Here is a 16,506-nt window from a genome sequence, read left to right on the forward strand (position 1 = left end):
CAGCAGCTCTACAGGGCTGTACCAATTTAGAAGCCTAATTGAGGGATACGAAACAAGACTGAGGCTCTGAAGAATTTAGTTCCAAAACTGTTAACATAAAAATGGTTTTAACCATGGGTTTTTAAAACATATTATTTTAAATATAATATTTTAAATAAAACATAATATTTTAAATAAATGCAAAGCAATAATGCAAGGAGTAGTTTTTCTTTGACAGTGAACTCCTGCAATGATTGCTCAATGTTATTTTCTGGTGTTATCAACAGTCAGCTTTAACAGTAAGGAAATTCTAATAAAGCTATGATTATAATTAAGGCAACTCTAATGGGATTTTGTAGACTGTGATTGGCATCCCAAGTACAGAATCAGACAGAAAGGGGAATATACAAGGGACAAATCTCCAGGACACCGTCAGAATTAGCAACTGCTCGGGTAATTAGAAAGCTCCATTTTATAAAAACCAGGAAACAAGATTAATTTATAAATCAGTTTATTTACAGATTTTGTTCTCTTAAAGTACATTTCAGTTACCAAATATATTTACACTGGTGTACACAGGGACCACCCTGGTTATTTTACAGTTCTTAATTACAAAAAAAACTCCCCAACCCCTCCACATCCTTGGGTCTGCCTATTGTGCAAAACTGCTGTGGATGTGAATATGAGCTGAAACTGGCCCAAACCCCACGTTACCAGGTTATTTACACATACACAGTAAATGGGTTTCTTTTCAGCATCTCCACAACACAGTGCACAGGGAGACTGAGCCTCCCAAAAGGCGGCTTTGCGAATGTGTATCAAAAGGCTCTGCAAAATCAAGGAAAAAAAAACCCTAGTAAATGTAGGTTAATTACAGTATTCCTTTTTCATCTGTATATAATTTTGCATTTAACACTTAATTTACAAATAAGTTCAATAGTTTGCTTTTCTCCATTTTAGTTGGTCTGTAAACACTTCAGATGCACTAAATACCTTGTAAGATTCAACTGTTTGTCTGCTGAAAAGTACTTTGTTTTTCTAATATTCTTAAGGTAGCAAAGAGATATGAAAGTTGGAACTGCACACAGCTCCTCGCAGAATAATCACTTAAAAGGTCTCTGTCACTGTGCTACTGAAGGTCTTCTGCAGGTACACACTTATTCAAGTATTGCAAAAAGCTAAGGCCACTTTTTCAAGAAAGGAAAAGGAACAAGGTGGGATTTTTCAATCCCTCGTTCCACCTTGTGAGCAACAAGCTTTCTCTGAAAGGCAGAAGTACTGATATTCCAGGGCTTGGCTCACAGAGCATCCTGCTGTTAGAGAGGTACTCACACTCCGTGTTCCCACAAGCCTGGGCTTTCCCGCCTGGCTCTGAGATCCTTCCAAAGATAGAACAGCATATCCCCACTGATGACAGCCACTGCCCCAAACAGCTCACGGGTCTCAGCAAAATGTCCCAGCCTTGAATCTTCTGATGTGGTTGCACTGAGATAACCAGGACGCAGAAATATCATCTTGTTCTTAGAGGGAAGGTTGGGGAGAGAAGCAGAGAATTCAGCCTGTTTGTGGGACCCCAGGCTACCTCGTAACTCCTCGCTACCACCCTGACCCCTGCTTCATTGCAGTAATCATCAGTCCACAAGTACTCAACCCACTTGAGGTTTTGAACATACACTCAACTCAAAGCAACTCAACACACATGAGGTATTGAGATGGTAATTCACGTACGTTCAAGTCATTTTAGGGTTGCTCCTAGCAAGGATTGCTATCAAAAACAATCAATCAGTGATGTCTGCGAAGGAACAAAGCCATTACTCAGACACAGCTTCCTTCTGTCCAAACACCTGTTAAAAATAGTGCCTCTGTGGAGGGTACTACAGGCACACAATCTCCAACAGGCCTCCATACCCTGTCAGGCCTGACAGCACAACCTCCTCCCTCCTTTTGGACAGACCAGAAACACCCCATGAGCCCCTCACAACAGCAAAAAGCTCTGGGGATGCAGGACAACCTTCTCGACACTGGCCTACAGAACAGAACCTAACCTGATGCTCCAGGTACAAACCGACTCTGCAGGTTTCTGTCCTCTTTCTGTAATTGCTACCTATAAAAATAGCAATCCTCGCTATTGAAAGAGATACACCCAGGAAAGGGAATCTGAGCTGGTGACCCAGTGACACCATGCTGGTTAAATCTAGCAGCTTTAGTCTCCTGTCTTAAGCATCCAAGGGTTTCCTGGTTCAGCATCATGACATTTTACATGAACAAATGAATCACTTGAGAAAAAAAGCTGAGCAATGCTCCACCAAAACCATTTGACTTCCAGCCAGCCAGAAGGGCCACTACTGCAGGACAGACATGCGTATGCCCACTGGAGGCGTTCCTATCCACCATTACTTCCTCCTTTTTCTTCCACTCACAGAGCTCCCATGGATATGGCTCACCACTAACTCACAAGTGAGGTGCTGGCAACACTACATCTGAGAATCTGCATGGACCTCTGGCAAATCCAACATTTCCCAGTGCTGTCCCTGAAGAACTACCAGCTGTGTGTCATTGTGCAAAATGCAAATATTCCAATGATAGCTTTCAAAAAAATCCCAAACAATAAACAACCCAACAAGGGGGGAAAAAAAAAAAAAAAAGGTGGAAAAGAGAAACCAAACTGGAGCAGTAGCAGAGGTATGCAGAGCACAAAGCCCAGTAACCAAGCAGATGAATGAAACAGTTGAGATCTCCCCGCCACGCCTGTTGTGGGCTGCAGCATCTTTGGGGCACCTCTGAGGGCTTCCAAGTGTCTCTGTCTACACTCCAGGGCCTGGAGAATCTGACTTTCCTCTGGGTCTTGTCCCAGGTTAGCAAACAGGGACATCCACTATTAAGGCATCAATGTTCGACCCCAGATTGTCCATGCTCCTCCAAGAAAAACCACAAGAATGGGAAGAGCAGGTCAGGAACCAGCACTCAGCAGATGAATCCAGCACCAAATCAACCACATAACATGGTGCAGAAATTCTGGGAAAGGAAGGGAATAGAATGAGCTGGGAATTTTCACGCAATTTTTCAGCTCAGCCCCCTCAACTCTCCATCATCTCCGAACCAGGTGCTTTGGTTTTCAAACTCCACTCCTAGACCTGTCTTTGCATCCCACTCTTGGTCACTGAGGTTTGGTTCTTCCTACCTTCACCCCCCCCATATCTGCCTCATGAAGCTGGAGGTTTTGTGCGAAGAATATGGGGATCTGGAAGTTTCCAGACCCGATGCTCTCTCACGTTTGTCTGTCTCAGAACACAAGACAGTGCAGCCAACTGCACAGGACACTCTCCTGTAATCCACTTAATAAATTATCTGAAAATAAATAAAAAACCCACAAGCACAAAACATGCAAACAGTCAAGCACCAGACACCGCTTTCTTTGGTGAATACACTCTGTTCTCTAAATTGTTCAAGTAACAGCTTCTCCAGTTCATTAGGTGACAGTAAGGGAGGAAGCTGAGGGATTGAAGGCCAAATTTTTTGAGGAAGTATATTCCACTCCTGCATGTCTCGTGCCTGAGAAAATCCTGAGTATCCATTATCTGGGAGCAGCTGATGCTCCAGGAAGAGAAGTGCTACACGGTAGGAGGAAAGTTGTCCAAGGGCTCATCTTTCATGCTTGACATTAGGCAGGCTTTATCTTGCTCTGCCTCAGAGCAAAGCAGCAAGAATTCCCTACTTGTAGGCAGGAAGCAACATCATCTAATTTCCCTGGACTGGGCTGGCACCATGTCACAGAAGAAAGATGAAAACCAGCTTCACAGAGAAGTGAATTAAATAGGCTCTGAAGCAGAAGGAATTGATGCACATTGTTAGGGCTGCAGGAGAAGATGTGTTAAGATTATAACACTGATCAGTATGGTAAGACTCTGTTTATGACCAAAACCTGACCAAACTGTTGCTTCTCCAAATTACTCACATTTCTAAAGACAAGCTGAGTACTGATGGCTGACCACCATTCCAGCAAAACAGCCAATATCCCAGTTTAACCCAACCCTTTGAGGGAACAAGCCAAACATGTCAAAGCCCCAGGCCAGGGCCCCGGGCAGCTGCTGACAGTTATGTGACATAACTGCATTGGCACATGTACAGTCTTGAGCACTCCTCAAAGCAGCCTCAAGTGTGGGACCAGCTTGTTCCAAACAGCAAATCTGGTGCAAGGTCTTGACAGCCAGTTCAGGTTCTTTTCATCCCATCTCAACTGCCCGGGAACCCCACACATGGAAGTCCAGCCACAGCACGTGCAGGGAGGAGAGCAGGTCAGGAGTCAGAGAGGCCTGTGACTCTGTGGTTGGCAGCTCTGAGCTCACTTCAGCACTCTCAGACAAGCAGCAGCCTCCGCTGTTTCTTGTTTATCTGGTTCAGAACATCAACAGTGTCTCTGACTAAGGCCTCAAAGATCCCATCTGCCAGCTGCATCTTTACACACAGTTCATCCTCGTCGTAGTTCACCCACTGCGCTTCTTCCTCGTGGAGTTCCTGCACCTTGGAGGGTAAAAAAGGCAATAAAAACATTACAATTCTGTTGCTTTAAAATAATATCGCCTGCAAAGTTCCAGAAAGACTCCAAAGCAGAGTGTATCTGGCAACAACATATCTGTCTTTGTAAGAGATTACAGGAAACGCCTGGAATAGCAAAACGAACACAGATCTGTTTGAAGCAGGCTATTTCACTGTATCAATGTTTTCTACTTTTCACTGTGGTATCCATTTTAAAGGCTTTCATATTTCTGCACAAGTTTTTCACTTGAAAGGACTCAGCTAATGGGATATTCTTGGCCAACAGGAGAAGCTCTATTAATTAATTAGTCGCTAATTATGTTTTTGCAAGAAGCTGATTCCATGAGGCTTAAACTGGTAAGAAATAATGGAAAAGCCTTGAACAGGGGAATGGGAAAACGAAAAGATTTCACTACAGTTCAGTTTATTATAAGAAAACTTTAGGGAAATTCTTCTGCATAGGAAGACAAAATGCTTACATGTTAGAAGACAGCGTTATAACTCATTTGCACAGAATACTCCATGCTTCATTGGATTTGACAGCATTACTATACAGTATATATATATATATATATTATTACTATAATAGTATAATATTACTATTCCATTACAAATGGAATTTTGTACCAGTACATTCAAAGAGTACTTATTTCCTTCTATTACTATTACTAAGAAAATCATCTTTTATTAGTCCCTGACAAATGGTGGTTTAGTATGAGACTGAAATATATATAATTTCATTCAGCAAATCAAATCTTATTGAGTCTCTTCAAATTGGATGTCTTCAATTAAACATATTAAAAATTTGTCTTATTGACCATTTCAGTATTACAGACAAACCTTAACACAGCCCAAACTTTTTAGAAAAGAAGGAATGACTGCAAGCATCATTCATATTTAAAATGACAAAAACCTGTTGAAAGCTCTGTCTCTGCTCAGCTTCAGCAGAAACCCCCTTTGACCATAAATCTTACACTCTGAACTCAAAATACATCTACAGTGTACGAGTGGTGCAGACACCCACATACTGCCAAACTGAAGTTAAACATACTGAAAAATCCACTAGCCCAGGATCAGCATGTAATAGTGCTGTTTTCTGAGACAGAACATGAACTATACCCCAACACACTCTCCTCCTTTTGCCTGAAGCTAAACCTCCCAGAAACTGTTTTGAAGCTGACAGCTGCTGTGGCAGAATGATGATTCAATAACCCCAGCACAGTGTGGAGCCCAAGAAAAAGCTGCTATGGGAACCCCAGGGAACTGGCACTGCTGCAGAGTCTGCAGCCATTCATAAGGCCCCAGTTAGACACGGGGCTTCAGGCTGACAGCTCCTTTTTCTCTCTCAGGAAAGCTTGGGGAGAGGGGCAGGGATCTCAATCCTGCAAACAGCTTTCGAAGAGTCACGCTGCCTGCTTACAAATCTGTGCCACCACAGCAAGTGCCTCTTTCCCACACAGCTGTCAAGGACAAGGCATTAATGGCTTCATTAGGCTTGTTACTAATAAGGAAGAAGCAACATTATTTGCAATCAAACTTTGAAGGAGTGCTGTAAGTGAAAAATAATTTAAATGGAAAGTTAACTAGCAGCAGATAATTGGGTGTGGGTTTGTGTGGGGGTGAATGTCTGAAAGAAACTCCTGAACTCTCACACAGAAATATACTGCCTGCAACCTGTATGTGCTGGTTGTAAATTCTGATAAAGTAAACAGCATCATGTCCTAAGTCCTCCTATCAATAAAGAGGCATGAGACAGAAGCAGCAATTTTCAGACTGATCATGTCCTGTGTGTCTGCTTCATAGACTATTTAGATAAGGAAAATGACAGTCATGAAAAGAAGTGAGGCTGAAAAAGGATTCCCTAAAAGCAGAAGTAATTTTGGAAAAAACAACAGGGGGCTCAAAGGGGGAAGGTGAAGATGGCCTCTGCTGGAAAGATCCTGGAAATGGGGGAAGATCCTGAAGACAAAGGAGGTGGATGGAGACAAATGTCAGGGGATGCCCAGAGACCCCGATGGATGACATCCAAGGCTGGTCAGCTGGAGCAGCTCACAACTCTGACTGATGGGATTTTCTGCCCGACCCTCCCAGGCCAGCAGTGACTCCACTGCTGAAAACTGAAGCCAAGACTTAGAGAAGGTAACACAGGGTATGGGGGAAGTAAAGTAATCAAGCATGTTAAAAGCTCTGATCTCACTGGCCTTGAACAAACCCCAATGTCCAGGTCCATGTTAAGGTGCTGTTTATTCTGTCTCCCTGACAACTGTGAGACAATTTCTTTACTGTGCTCTAGGAGCTAAAAGACATACATGGGATAAAGAAGTAAAAGTAAACTAGAGAGGAGAAGGTGCTTGATCCAGGCAGAGAAAGGCTAGATGTTTAATAGCACCGGAAAGAAAAACAGTATCAATGATTAATTTTCTCTTGCCTGTATCATTCCTCCCTCTCTCAGAGGCAGAATGCACAATTTCCTTTGGCTTTAGGAGGACTTCCTCCAGCATACTTTTGGAAAACTGCAAGAATGTGCAATTTGCAGCTGCAGGCAGGTCTTGTTTATAGTGTATTCAGGCCACGTGTGGAAACTGCTGCTTTGCAGCCCTGGCTGCACCATCTGAGCCAAGGAAGCTGCAACTGCTTTGTCTGGTAAAGGTGTGATCCATTTGTTGTGTTACCACAAACTGCTCCTAAGTAATTGAGACATTTTCTTTAATATTTGACAGCTATCATGGCTTGCATGGAAATGGGCTTTGCTTTGTCTTCAGTACTTTGCACTTTCTCGTGACAAAAGTAAAACTTCACATATTTGATACCAGGAAGCAAGAGCTCTATACCAGAAAGAAAGTGCATTTGGGTAAAGTCAGGAAAACTACAGTTTCAATGAAACTAAATTCCATCCTACACAAAAAGATAAATGGTGATGAAATGCAGGCTGTCCGGTATTATTTTTTTCTCTGTGCCTTTTTTGTTGTTTTATTTTTTGGTATGCACACCTTTTATTTAAAAAATAAAAAAACATTTTAAGAAAAGGGGCATGCACACCAAAGAAAAACCAGGTGATAACACGGTTACATGATCCTGCTGGCCATCTAGTAAATATCACGGCAGCTAAAAAAACCCACATCAAGTAATATAATCAACTTCAAAGAGTGACTTAGCATGTCATGATTTCTTGAGATTCCTGTTCAAAACCATGAATATCTCTAAAATAAACTACATTTAAGGAGTCAGTAGACTATTTGGGAGACTGAAAAGAATAAGCATCCAGATATAAAGTAGTGTCTTGGAAGAAGGCCAGCAGGAGGAAGGCAGGCAGGTGCATTCTCACAGCCCTTTGCTCTCAGTGTGCTGGAAACCTTAAGACACAGAATACAAGCAGCCTTTCAGTCTCTTCTTACTGTGCACTCCCCTTGGGTTTAGATCTGGGCTGCTGCAGCAGTGGCACCTCGAACTTTGCAATGAAGCCAGCTTGCTAAGAACAGCCCTGCTTTGTTGCAGAGTTTCTGCACAGAGAGAAACATTTTGGCTGTTAAATCAACAGGTCAGAAGATCAAGCACATTTCAGCACTCTGTTGGCAGGCTCCTCAGGTGTGAAAATCAAACACAGAGGTTCGGTAGTATTGTGTGAGCTCTGCCTTCTCAAGCTCCAGAGAGAAGAGAAGGGGGGCTGGCAGGGACAGCAATGGCAGAGTTTGTTCTTGCCCCATGCAAACAGATCAGCACAGGGAGTTTTGGCTGAAGACCCAAGTGGAAAAAAAAAGTAGTGGAAACAACCTATTGTCAGCACCTGAACTTGAATAAGAAGATATGAGGGTTCTTGCTGTAGTTTAAAAACAGGTTTTGAAAGCTGCTGGCTATACCAAAATATACATTTGATATTCTCCACAAAGCACAGGCTGCACACATGTAATGAAGGAACAACATACAGGGACAAGAAGGTAAGAAAGCAAACAGACATTCCTTTAACTTGATTTTAAACAAAGTAGCTTTTCATAAATGTGAATCTCCTGTACTTGTTTACTGAAAGCCAAGATTTGCTGTAAATGTTAGTAACTGGAGAAAATATCCAGCAGATCAGAGGGATCCCTGAAGAATCCCAATACAAATCCTTTCTGAGGACAGAGATGCCTGATAGAAAAAAAAAAAAAAGAATGCTACAAAAAGGAGAAGAGGAAGATGTTCTTTTGTCACTGGCACTAAAACATGACTCACTGCGTTGGTGTCAATGCTGGGAAAGCACAGGCTAAAGTGAAAATGCAACTAAAAGTACAGCAATTGGAGGAAGTAGCAAAGCTGAAGGCAGAGCAAGGAGGCAAAGCATTAATCCATCCTGTTATCCCTTTAGTTCCAAGCAGGTGTGACAGCCACCCCAAAAGTCCCAGTGTCACAGAGATGACCAGTGCTGCTTCTCCTGCTGTGCCCCTTCCCCACAGGGATGAATCTTCCATTGGGATTAGGGTTTAATGTGATAAACCCAGAACAGCACATCCAGACATAATCAGAGGGACAGTAAGTTCAGTAAAATAGCATTTTACTGGCATTACTACAGAAGAAATAAGTTATGCCCAACTCCTGGGTTAGACAGTACTGGACAGTCACTAAAATACACAGTTGTCTCAACAGAAAACTGTGAAGGGATGTTTTCAGTTTAAGGTTAATTTGACTTAAAATGGAAACGAAGAAACGGGGAAGAAACTGTGCTTCAAGTTTATTAGGCTTCTGTTATTTGAATATAATGTTCATCTCTGCTTTAAAAAGACCACGTTTTATTTTAAGAGTCATTGTCTTTACAAGCAGCAACAGAATGTGGAGAATCAATCAGCCCATGTATATATTCACATGACATCCCCTACACACTGCAGTGGTGTATACTGGCTACATCTTCACAAAACTGGAACTAAATACTTGGAATTGGGATTTTCAAAGATTATTCTACAGCATCCAAACATACAAAAAACATCTCATTTTTTCTTTCAGGAAATCACTCTCTAGTACTACTTGAATACACTTTCAACAAAAAGTGGAGAATCCTACAACTGGCCTCTCATTTTAGGGCTATCCCATCACCTACTGGGGATGGGCAGCAGGTCTCACACCTGTATATCCTCTTCTGGCCTTGGATCTGTGTTACCACAGAACACATGATCTTAAGCTGGGGTTGATAGGAGACATAGAAAGCTGTCCAGATACTCCATATGACATAGAGATTTTGATAATATAGAGTTCAGTTTCTCTTGCCTTATCTCCTTAGGTTTTCAGTTAAAAGTTCCTCTGATAGTGCCTCACATCACAGTATAAATTTGTAAGAAATGCCCCTGGAACTGCCTTATTCCTAAACCATGGCATGCTGCAACCTTCACAGATTTATTCCCAGTCTTCAGCTGAAGTTTTATTACCATATTCTTGTGAGAACAAAATAAAATTAAACACATTATTTATTAGGCCAAACTTGTCAAAGCTCCATTAATCTTTGATGTCTGGGTCTGCATGTAAATCACAGACTGGATTGTCTGAACTTCAAACTTCACCTGAAGCACTCTGGATGCCTTCAACTAGAAGAATTTTTTCCAGTCAGGAATCTTTCTTTCTAGCTATGTTGCAAAACATTAGGAAGTTGGTACACATGCATAATAGCTGTAATATTAGTTCCACTGGGGATCTAAACACAGAACTTTCTTGTGTGTGCTTTAACAACCTCTATAACCCAGAATCAAGTGTATCAGGATGTACTGGGATCTAAAATAGATATTCTATTTACATACAATTAAACCCCCATGCTGGAAACCCTCCAGTGATGGGCAATTAAAAGACCACATGATCCATGACTCCGAATTACTTATATGTGCTCATTGTGTGGAATCAATTCCAGGTGTAATTAAGTGAAGCACAGTGTTAATGACGACTCATATTCCCAAGAAGAACCTTCACTATCATTATAGCCAATAAAGATGTTAATCATCCTGGCAATACAAGCCAACAAAGTAACTTTCAGAAACTATACACAGCTAAACATGCTCCATCTTAGGCAGTTTTAAGACTGAACTATCTCTGCCCCAGTGGCAGTTGCATTCACTAGTTTAATTACATTCCCTGTATTGCTGTCTCAAATTAAATAATATTATTTCAAAATAAAAATGTTTTAAATTTAAGTAAGAGGAAAAATATTCCCTTCTCAAAGAAAAAGTTTACTCTCCGTCAAATATTTCAGTGTTTCCTTCTGGAAATTCCTTCCTTAAACTTTTTGGGAGTGAGTGAATTTATACTGCAGTCAAATGAGTAGGCAGAATTAAATCAAGTCACCTTTCCTCACTGGCACTGGACTTTTGACACCTCATGCACACTTTGTATTTTTTAAACAGCATGACTGAATACTGGAAATATACTCATATGCCACACTTCAGTCTGGTGGATTGGTATCTGACAGGATTGCTCATTTTCATCCACTTACCAGTATGTGATCCACCCGGTCTCGTTTCTTCCGCCCAAATTTCATCATCTTCTGCCAGTCTGTTTTGTGATTAGGCTCTTTCCTCAGGCTGAACAACTTCAGTACTTCAGCTGCAATGAAGTTCTACAGAACAGTAAAGGTGAGATTTATCATATATGAGCTAAGAAATTAAAGGTGTGAATAAAACAGCTCCCCTAAAAAGTCACACTATAGAATTCCCATCAGCTGGGAGGACAATTATTAAACCCAGAAGTGTGTGGGGGGAAACGAGACACCCACTGCTGTAGCAACCTTGAGAACAGACAACTTTCAACACTACACAAGCAGAAGATTCTGGCAATTTAATTTATGGGAAAATATTCAAGAAAAGCAGAGTGGGAATTTGGTGTCCTTGTTCTGTGCCACTTCTGTCCCCAGACATGCTTTTGAAAGTTTTCTCAACTAACAGAGTGATTTTAGATACTATTTCTTTCTTTTCTTTGCTTTTCTGGACAGCTAACATGCTGTATCTTCAGCAGGTTAATGAAAATTTAGTCAACCCCCTTAATTTCAGAAGAAACAGTGCAGGTGGAAGTTTTCATTTGTGTCCTGATGAGCCATCTGGAAGGTTCTTTGTGGAAAGCTTTAAGGGAGACAGGTTTTTTCCCAATTTCCAGCCCTGCAAATTTAACCTAGGTCCAGTCAGGCTCTTGTTGGTCCCCCAGGCTCTGTGATTTTGTCCTTCCTTGAGCACTACCACCAGCAACATGGAGGCCTCCTCTGGCTTGTCAAATACAACCATGCCCTCACTAGTCAAATTTTGGGTTCCTCTGGCCAACTCCTGCTGTCTTCAGAGAGCCTGGAATAGGTGTGTGTGTCTGAGTGAAAAATCTAGCTCATCCCATTTGGCCCAACCCTAACATTGGATCCATTGCAATTTAGCCATACAGAGCTCCACAGAACACCAGCAGGCTGTCAGCATACCAATTTTATAAGATCAAGGTCACCCTGGCAGTTCTGCACAGAGGACTGAGGTTTAAAAGCAACTAGTAGCAGTCATAAGGACAGTGAGACCAATCTGTTGAGTAAAAAAGGACCATTCTGATATATTTTCTTTCAGGCTGGTAATCCCCTTTCTTTTCTCATCTCATCTCTTGCTGAATACACCTCTTATGGTCTTCTAACACTCAGGTAAATGCCAGTTCAGTGTTTTTCATCTTACTTTCCCTGCTCAACAAAGATTTCCTCCTACCTTGATTTCATCCAGATCATTAGGATCTTTGACACGGCGAAAATAAGCAGACGTGATCCTACATGGTTTCATCCAAATGGGCTGATTCAGATTAGGATCCTCTGCGAAGATTTCCCCAAAGATCTCTCTTGTTAAATCAAATACCACCTGAACAAAGGAAGACATAAAAGTTATGGCTTCTTCTGTCCATGATAAACTTTTAAAGGACAAGATTAAAATGTCTGAAGACCATACCTTTCTATACACCTGCTTGTTTATGGTGTCTGTGTCCTGCTCCTGGAGGGGACCACTAAGATCTGTTTTAAGGCTGCAGCTTTGAAGATCATGACCCAGCTCTTTCAGTTTCCAGAGTTCCTCAGCTGCTGCATGTACCATCCCTTCCACCTCCACCGCAGTGTGAGGGACCGCCAGAGGCTCCTCGCTCGGCTTTGTTGGCACTTTCTGCAGCTCTGCCTGGGGCAGCACTGCTGGTTCCTCAGCTTGCTTCTGCTGCAGCTTACGGGAACTCAGGCCATAGTCCTCATCAAACCAGTCTTGATCATCTCCCAGCACGCTCAGGAACTCCCGGTTGAGCTCCAGCTCTGCCAGTCTCTTGGCAAGCTCCTCCTGGCCACTGGCACCAAACACGGGACTCTCCTGCAAACCAAGAGCCACAGAGTAAATGTGAAAGCAGTGTCACACCATTGTCTCACTAAGCTTACACTTTAAAATGCTTTACTGATGCAGCTGGCAATAAATGGCTACCAAAACAAGCCACACACAAAAACGTATGAGAACATACAGGTAGTTTCCACATCACCCAACAGAACTTGGGAGAAAATCTGATGCCACACCACATTCCCGATTCAATCATCCCCAGTCAAAGGCACAATCAACTCTTAAAATCAGTGCATGTCTGCTACTCACTGGTCTGGGACACATGTCTGGAGAGGAAAGCTCTTCTCTGTCATCTTCCAAATCAGAGCTTAGGAAGAAGTTATTCAGTCCGTCTGGAATCTGCTTTTCAACCTGCTGGGGTGGGGTAGTGGCTTCCTCCTTCACATCACAGAGCTCCTGGTTGCTGAGCTGGATTTTCTCATTCTTGATCTTCTTTATTTGCTGTAACTGATTGACTGTGTCTTTCACAAAATCTCTTAGCAGACTGTCTGTCAGCAAACTGACCTTTTCCAGTTGGTCTTTTGACTTTTCTTCCTCTCTAAGAGGCAGGCTGAGCTGTGCTTCTAACTGGTTCTTTTCTTTTGTCAGAAAATCTAGCAGTGGAGTTGCAGGCTTCTCCACGACACCAGGAGAGAGATCATCTAACTTTTCAGCACATTCCTCTCCAAGTGTCTTCTGCCTCTCCAGTTTTTCAGAAAGGAAATCTGACATGTCATCCAACTGAACAGTGGAAATCTCATCCACAACACTAGAAGTGAGAGGAGTGTGGCTGACCTCCTCTTTTACAGCATCCTTCAGGTAATCTACCACAGACTGTTCTTGGGCAAATGAACCAGTAGCTACAGAAATCTCTTTCATGCTGTTTGCTTTAGATGACAACTCCTCATCAACCCTTTCCTCAGCTGAGGCTTCTGAAACAGCTGTGTCCAGAGGAGCTTTATCCTGGGAATAGTTCTCTGTTGCATTTCTGCTCTGGCTTTCAGCTTCTTTTCCAGGTTTGGAACTTTCCCTGTCTTTCTGCTCAGCTTCATGTTGTTTCTCTAGTCTATCATCAAAGAATGAGTCTTCATCATCCTTATTTGTGTCTAAATGGTTATCGATACTTTCTGTAATGTGAGAGATTTTCTGAGGAGGAGCAAAAATACCATGCTTTTCTCTGCAATCAAAATATTTAACGTCATCATAAGTTCCATTATTGTTCCCTTCAGGTTTATCCAACTCCACGCCAGCCCAAAACCCTTTGGCAAATTTAGTCAGCCCTTTGAACCGCAATGTTCCAGGCTGGACTTTACTCACAAGTACTCTGTCTCCAATGCTGAAATTGGACAAACTATCTGTTTCTTTTGTAATTGAAGCTGAGGCCCACAGTGGTGAACAAGCAGGAGCCTGTTCCTGCTCCACATCTCTGCGTTCACTGTTTTTCATAAGTTCTGTTGGGGACTTAAGTTCCAGCAGCCTCTCTGAGTGCATGCTGCCAGAGGGAGACCTGTCACTGAGGCACTCACTGATTTCTCCATCGCTGCCCAGGCTGGGGGACCTGCTTCGGCTGGCCTCGGTGTGCTGGGACTGCTCCCTCAGGGACTCCCCGTTAGCAGAGAGCAAGGATCCCTCAAAGTCATCTTTGTAGTGTTCCCCAGGCAGCGTTTCTTCAGCTGAAGGTTGTTTTCTGGAAGAGGATCCTTCAAAGTCTTCGAGGTATGATGGCTCTTTCTGACTCAAGAGCTGTTCTGAAAGCAGATTGCCTTTTTCCTCAGCAGTTTTGCTGAGTTTGTGAGAAGACTCATCTATGCTTGGGCCACTTACAGCATCTTTATTTGACTGTCTCTGTTCTAAGATTTCTTCTGTATCATGAAGACTTTCCACAGCTACATCTAACAGTTCCTTCTGAAAGTGTTTGTTTTCAGAGCAACGATCCAGTGAATTCTCCCATGCTTCATTTAACGTCAACAAGACGTCAGAACTCTCCACAGGCTTAACATAAGAATCCCCACTCTCATATTCCTCTGACTTTATGTATTCCAGGTCTTCTGTAATCTCAGATTTCTGGCTAATGGTAGAACCAACACTGGATGCATTTACCACTTTGTTCACTGACTCAAGGGATATCCTGCTAATGTCTTTCATATCTTTGAGATGAGCTGAAGAGGGGACATAATCTGAGGAATCACCAGATCCTGCTCTGGGACTCTTTGGTAACAATAAAGCCGAGGACATTGTTCCAGAAGGTTCTCCTGTATGGACAGCTGTCACAGCCACCTTCTTGCTGTGCACAGACACAGATCGCTCGGTTCTTGATGACACAGCATCTTGAATAAAAATAAAAAGTGAATTTCAGCAAATTGTATTACCCACATTGTTTTATTGCAAACTGCAGTCACAGGCAACTAAATATCAAGGTTTCTGTGTTGTAAGTAGATATAAACTGGTGACTTGGAAACATACACTTCTGGCTGTCCTATGAACATGAGCAACTTCCATTCAGCTCCAGGGTTATAAAACTTCTATTTCTACTTCTGTTCCTTTAACCAGTATCCCAAGGTAAGGACTCAATTACTTGTTTGCAAGCCACCAATACAATGAAGATCAGAACAGGAGATAATGAGATAATCATCAACAACAAAACAGTGAAGAGTATCTGAACTCAGGTGTAAAGGAACAAGAAACAAAAGAAAGTAAAAAGGTTGTCAATTACAGTTTCATATAAACCTCAGAAAGAGTAAACTAAATACTGAATACACAGGGTATTCTGCAAAAGCAGAATCCTGCTAAATAAAGCTAAAATACAAAAATAAGCAAAAATATAAAAATACAGCTCATCATCATCATTCTATGAAGCCTCCATCCTCTCTTAAAGCCTCTTAGTGAATCAAGAAGGAAAAGGTTCAAGAATTTTAAAACTGTCAGTCTTCAAAATCTTAATCTGTAGTATGGATTCTTCCAGTTACATACCTGCATGTTCTGAAATGGATTCCAAAGATGCTTTGGATCTCTCTGACTCAGTCAGTGATTTCCAGTTTTTAGCTGTCTCAGCCCTAAATTGGAAAAATCAAATTGCATGAATTACACATTTACACCAGAGGGTGATGTCTGTCTTTTTTTTTTTTTTTAATAGATAAAAATGGAAATACAAGCATGTATAATTGTAACACTACATCAATATGGCAGTATAATTATAACATAAGTAGATTGCCTTTGTCAACATACTGTGACCTCAGAAAATAAGAATGGGGACAGAGAAGAGTCTGGACAATCCTGGAAATTAATTTTTAAAAAAGACTAATTAAACTTTATCTCTTTACAGAAAAAAAAAAAAAAAGTTGGGTTGTTTCTGGTTTTTTTTTATGTGAATGCACTAAAATTGCACCATCTGCTGGAGGAAATGAAATGCTTAAACATACAGCAGGAAGTCCAGAAGATCAGTTGAATTCTCTACCCTTTAAAGCCCAAGACCTAAACCAGATTTAAGATGCAAAAATGAACAGTTTGCCTCGCACAGTGCAGTGGGCATAATGCGTGACCAAAACGGAAAAAAAAAGCCCTCAAACTGATAATCCACAGAAAGATCTTGAATTCTTGAATTCTTGCACAAGAGAGAATTATTATTTTAAAAAATTTTAAAAACTCCTGTAAATAGAGCCTGAAAGGCTGGGCAGCAGAA

General features: G+C 41.8%; 1 protein-coding gene across 30 annotated transcripts in view; it reads right to left on the reverse strand.

Moving 5' to 3' along the window:
- Window positions 1-473: 473 nt before the first annotated feature.
- The window catches only part of CEP350 (centrosomal protein 350), a 69,773-nt gene continuing 53,740 nt past the window's right edge, over window positions 474-16,506 (reverse strand). For 28 of the 30 annotated variants that reach the window (XM_086842055.1, XM_086842045.1, XM_086842053.1 and 25 more), the window contains 6 exons: window positions 15,798-15,880; window positions 13,098-15,154; window positions 12,426-12,827; window positions 12,192-12,338; window positions 10,961-11,083; window positions 474-4,500 (listed from right to left, as the gene is read on the reverse strand). In XM_086842055.1, coding sequence (XP_086698181.1) covers window positions 4,336-4,500; window positions 10,961-11,083; window positions 12,192-12,338; window positions 12,426-12,827; window positions 13,098-15,154; window positions 15,798-15,880 — 2,977 coding nt within the window. In that variant the 3' untranslated portion in view covers window positions 474-4,335. The remainder of the gene's footprint in view (window positions 4,501-10,960; window positions 11,084-12,191; window positions 12,339-12,425; window positions 12,828-13,097; window positions 15,155-15,797; window positions 15,881-16,506) is intronic. The other 2 variants (XR_015273848.1, XM_086842058.1) reach the window with 2 other exon arrangements.

Source organism: Cyanistes caeruleus, chromosome 9 (genome assembly GCF_971803275.1).
Source record: "Cyanistes caeruleus chromosome 9, bCyaCae1.hap1.1, whole genome shotgun sequence".
Taxonomy (NCBI): Eukaryota; Metazoa; Chordata; class Aves; order Passeriformes; family Paridae; genus Cyanistes; species Cyanistes caeruleus.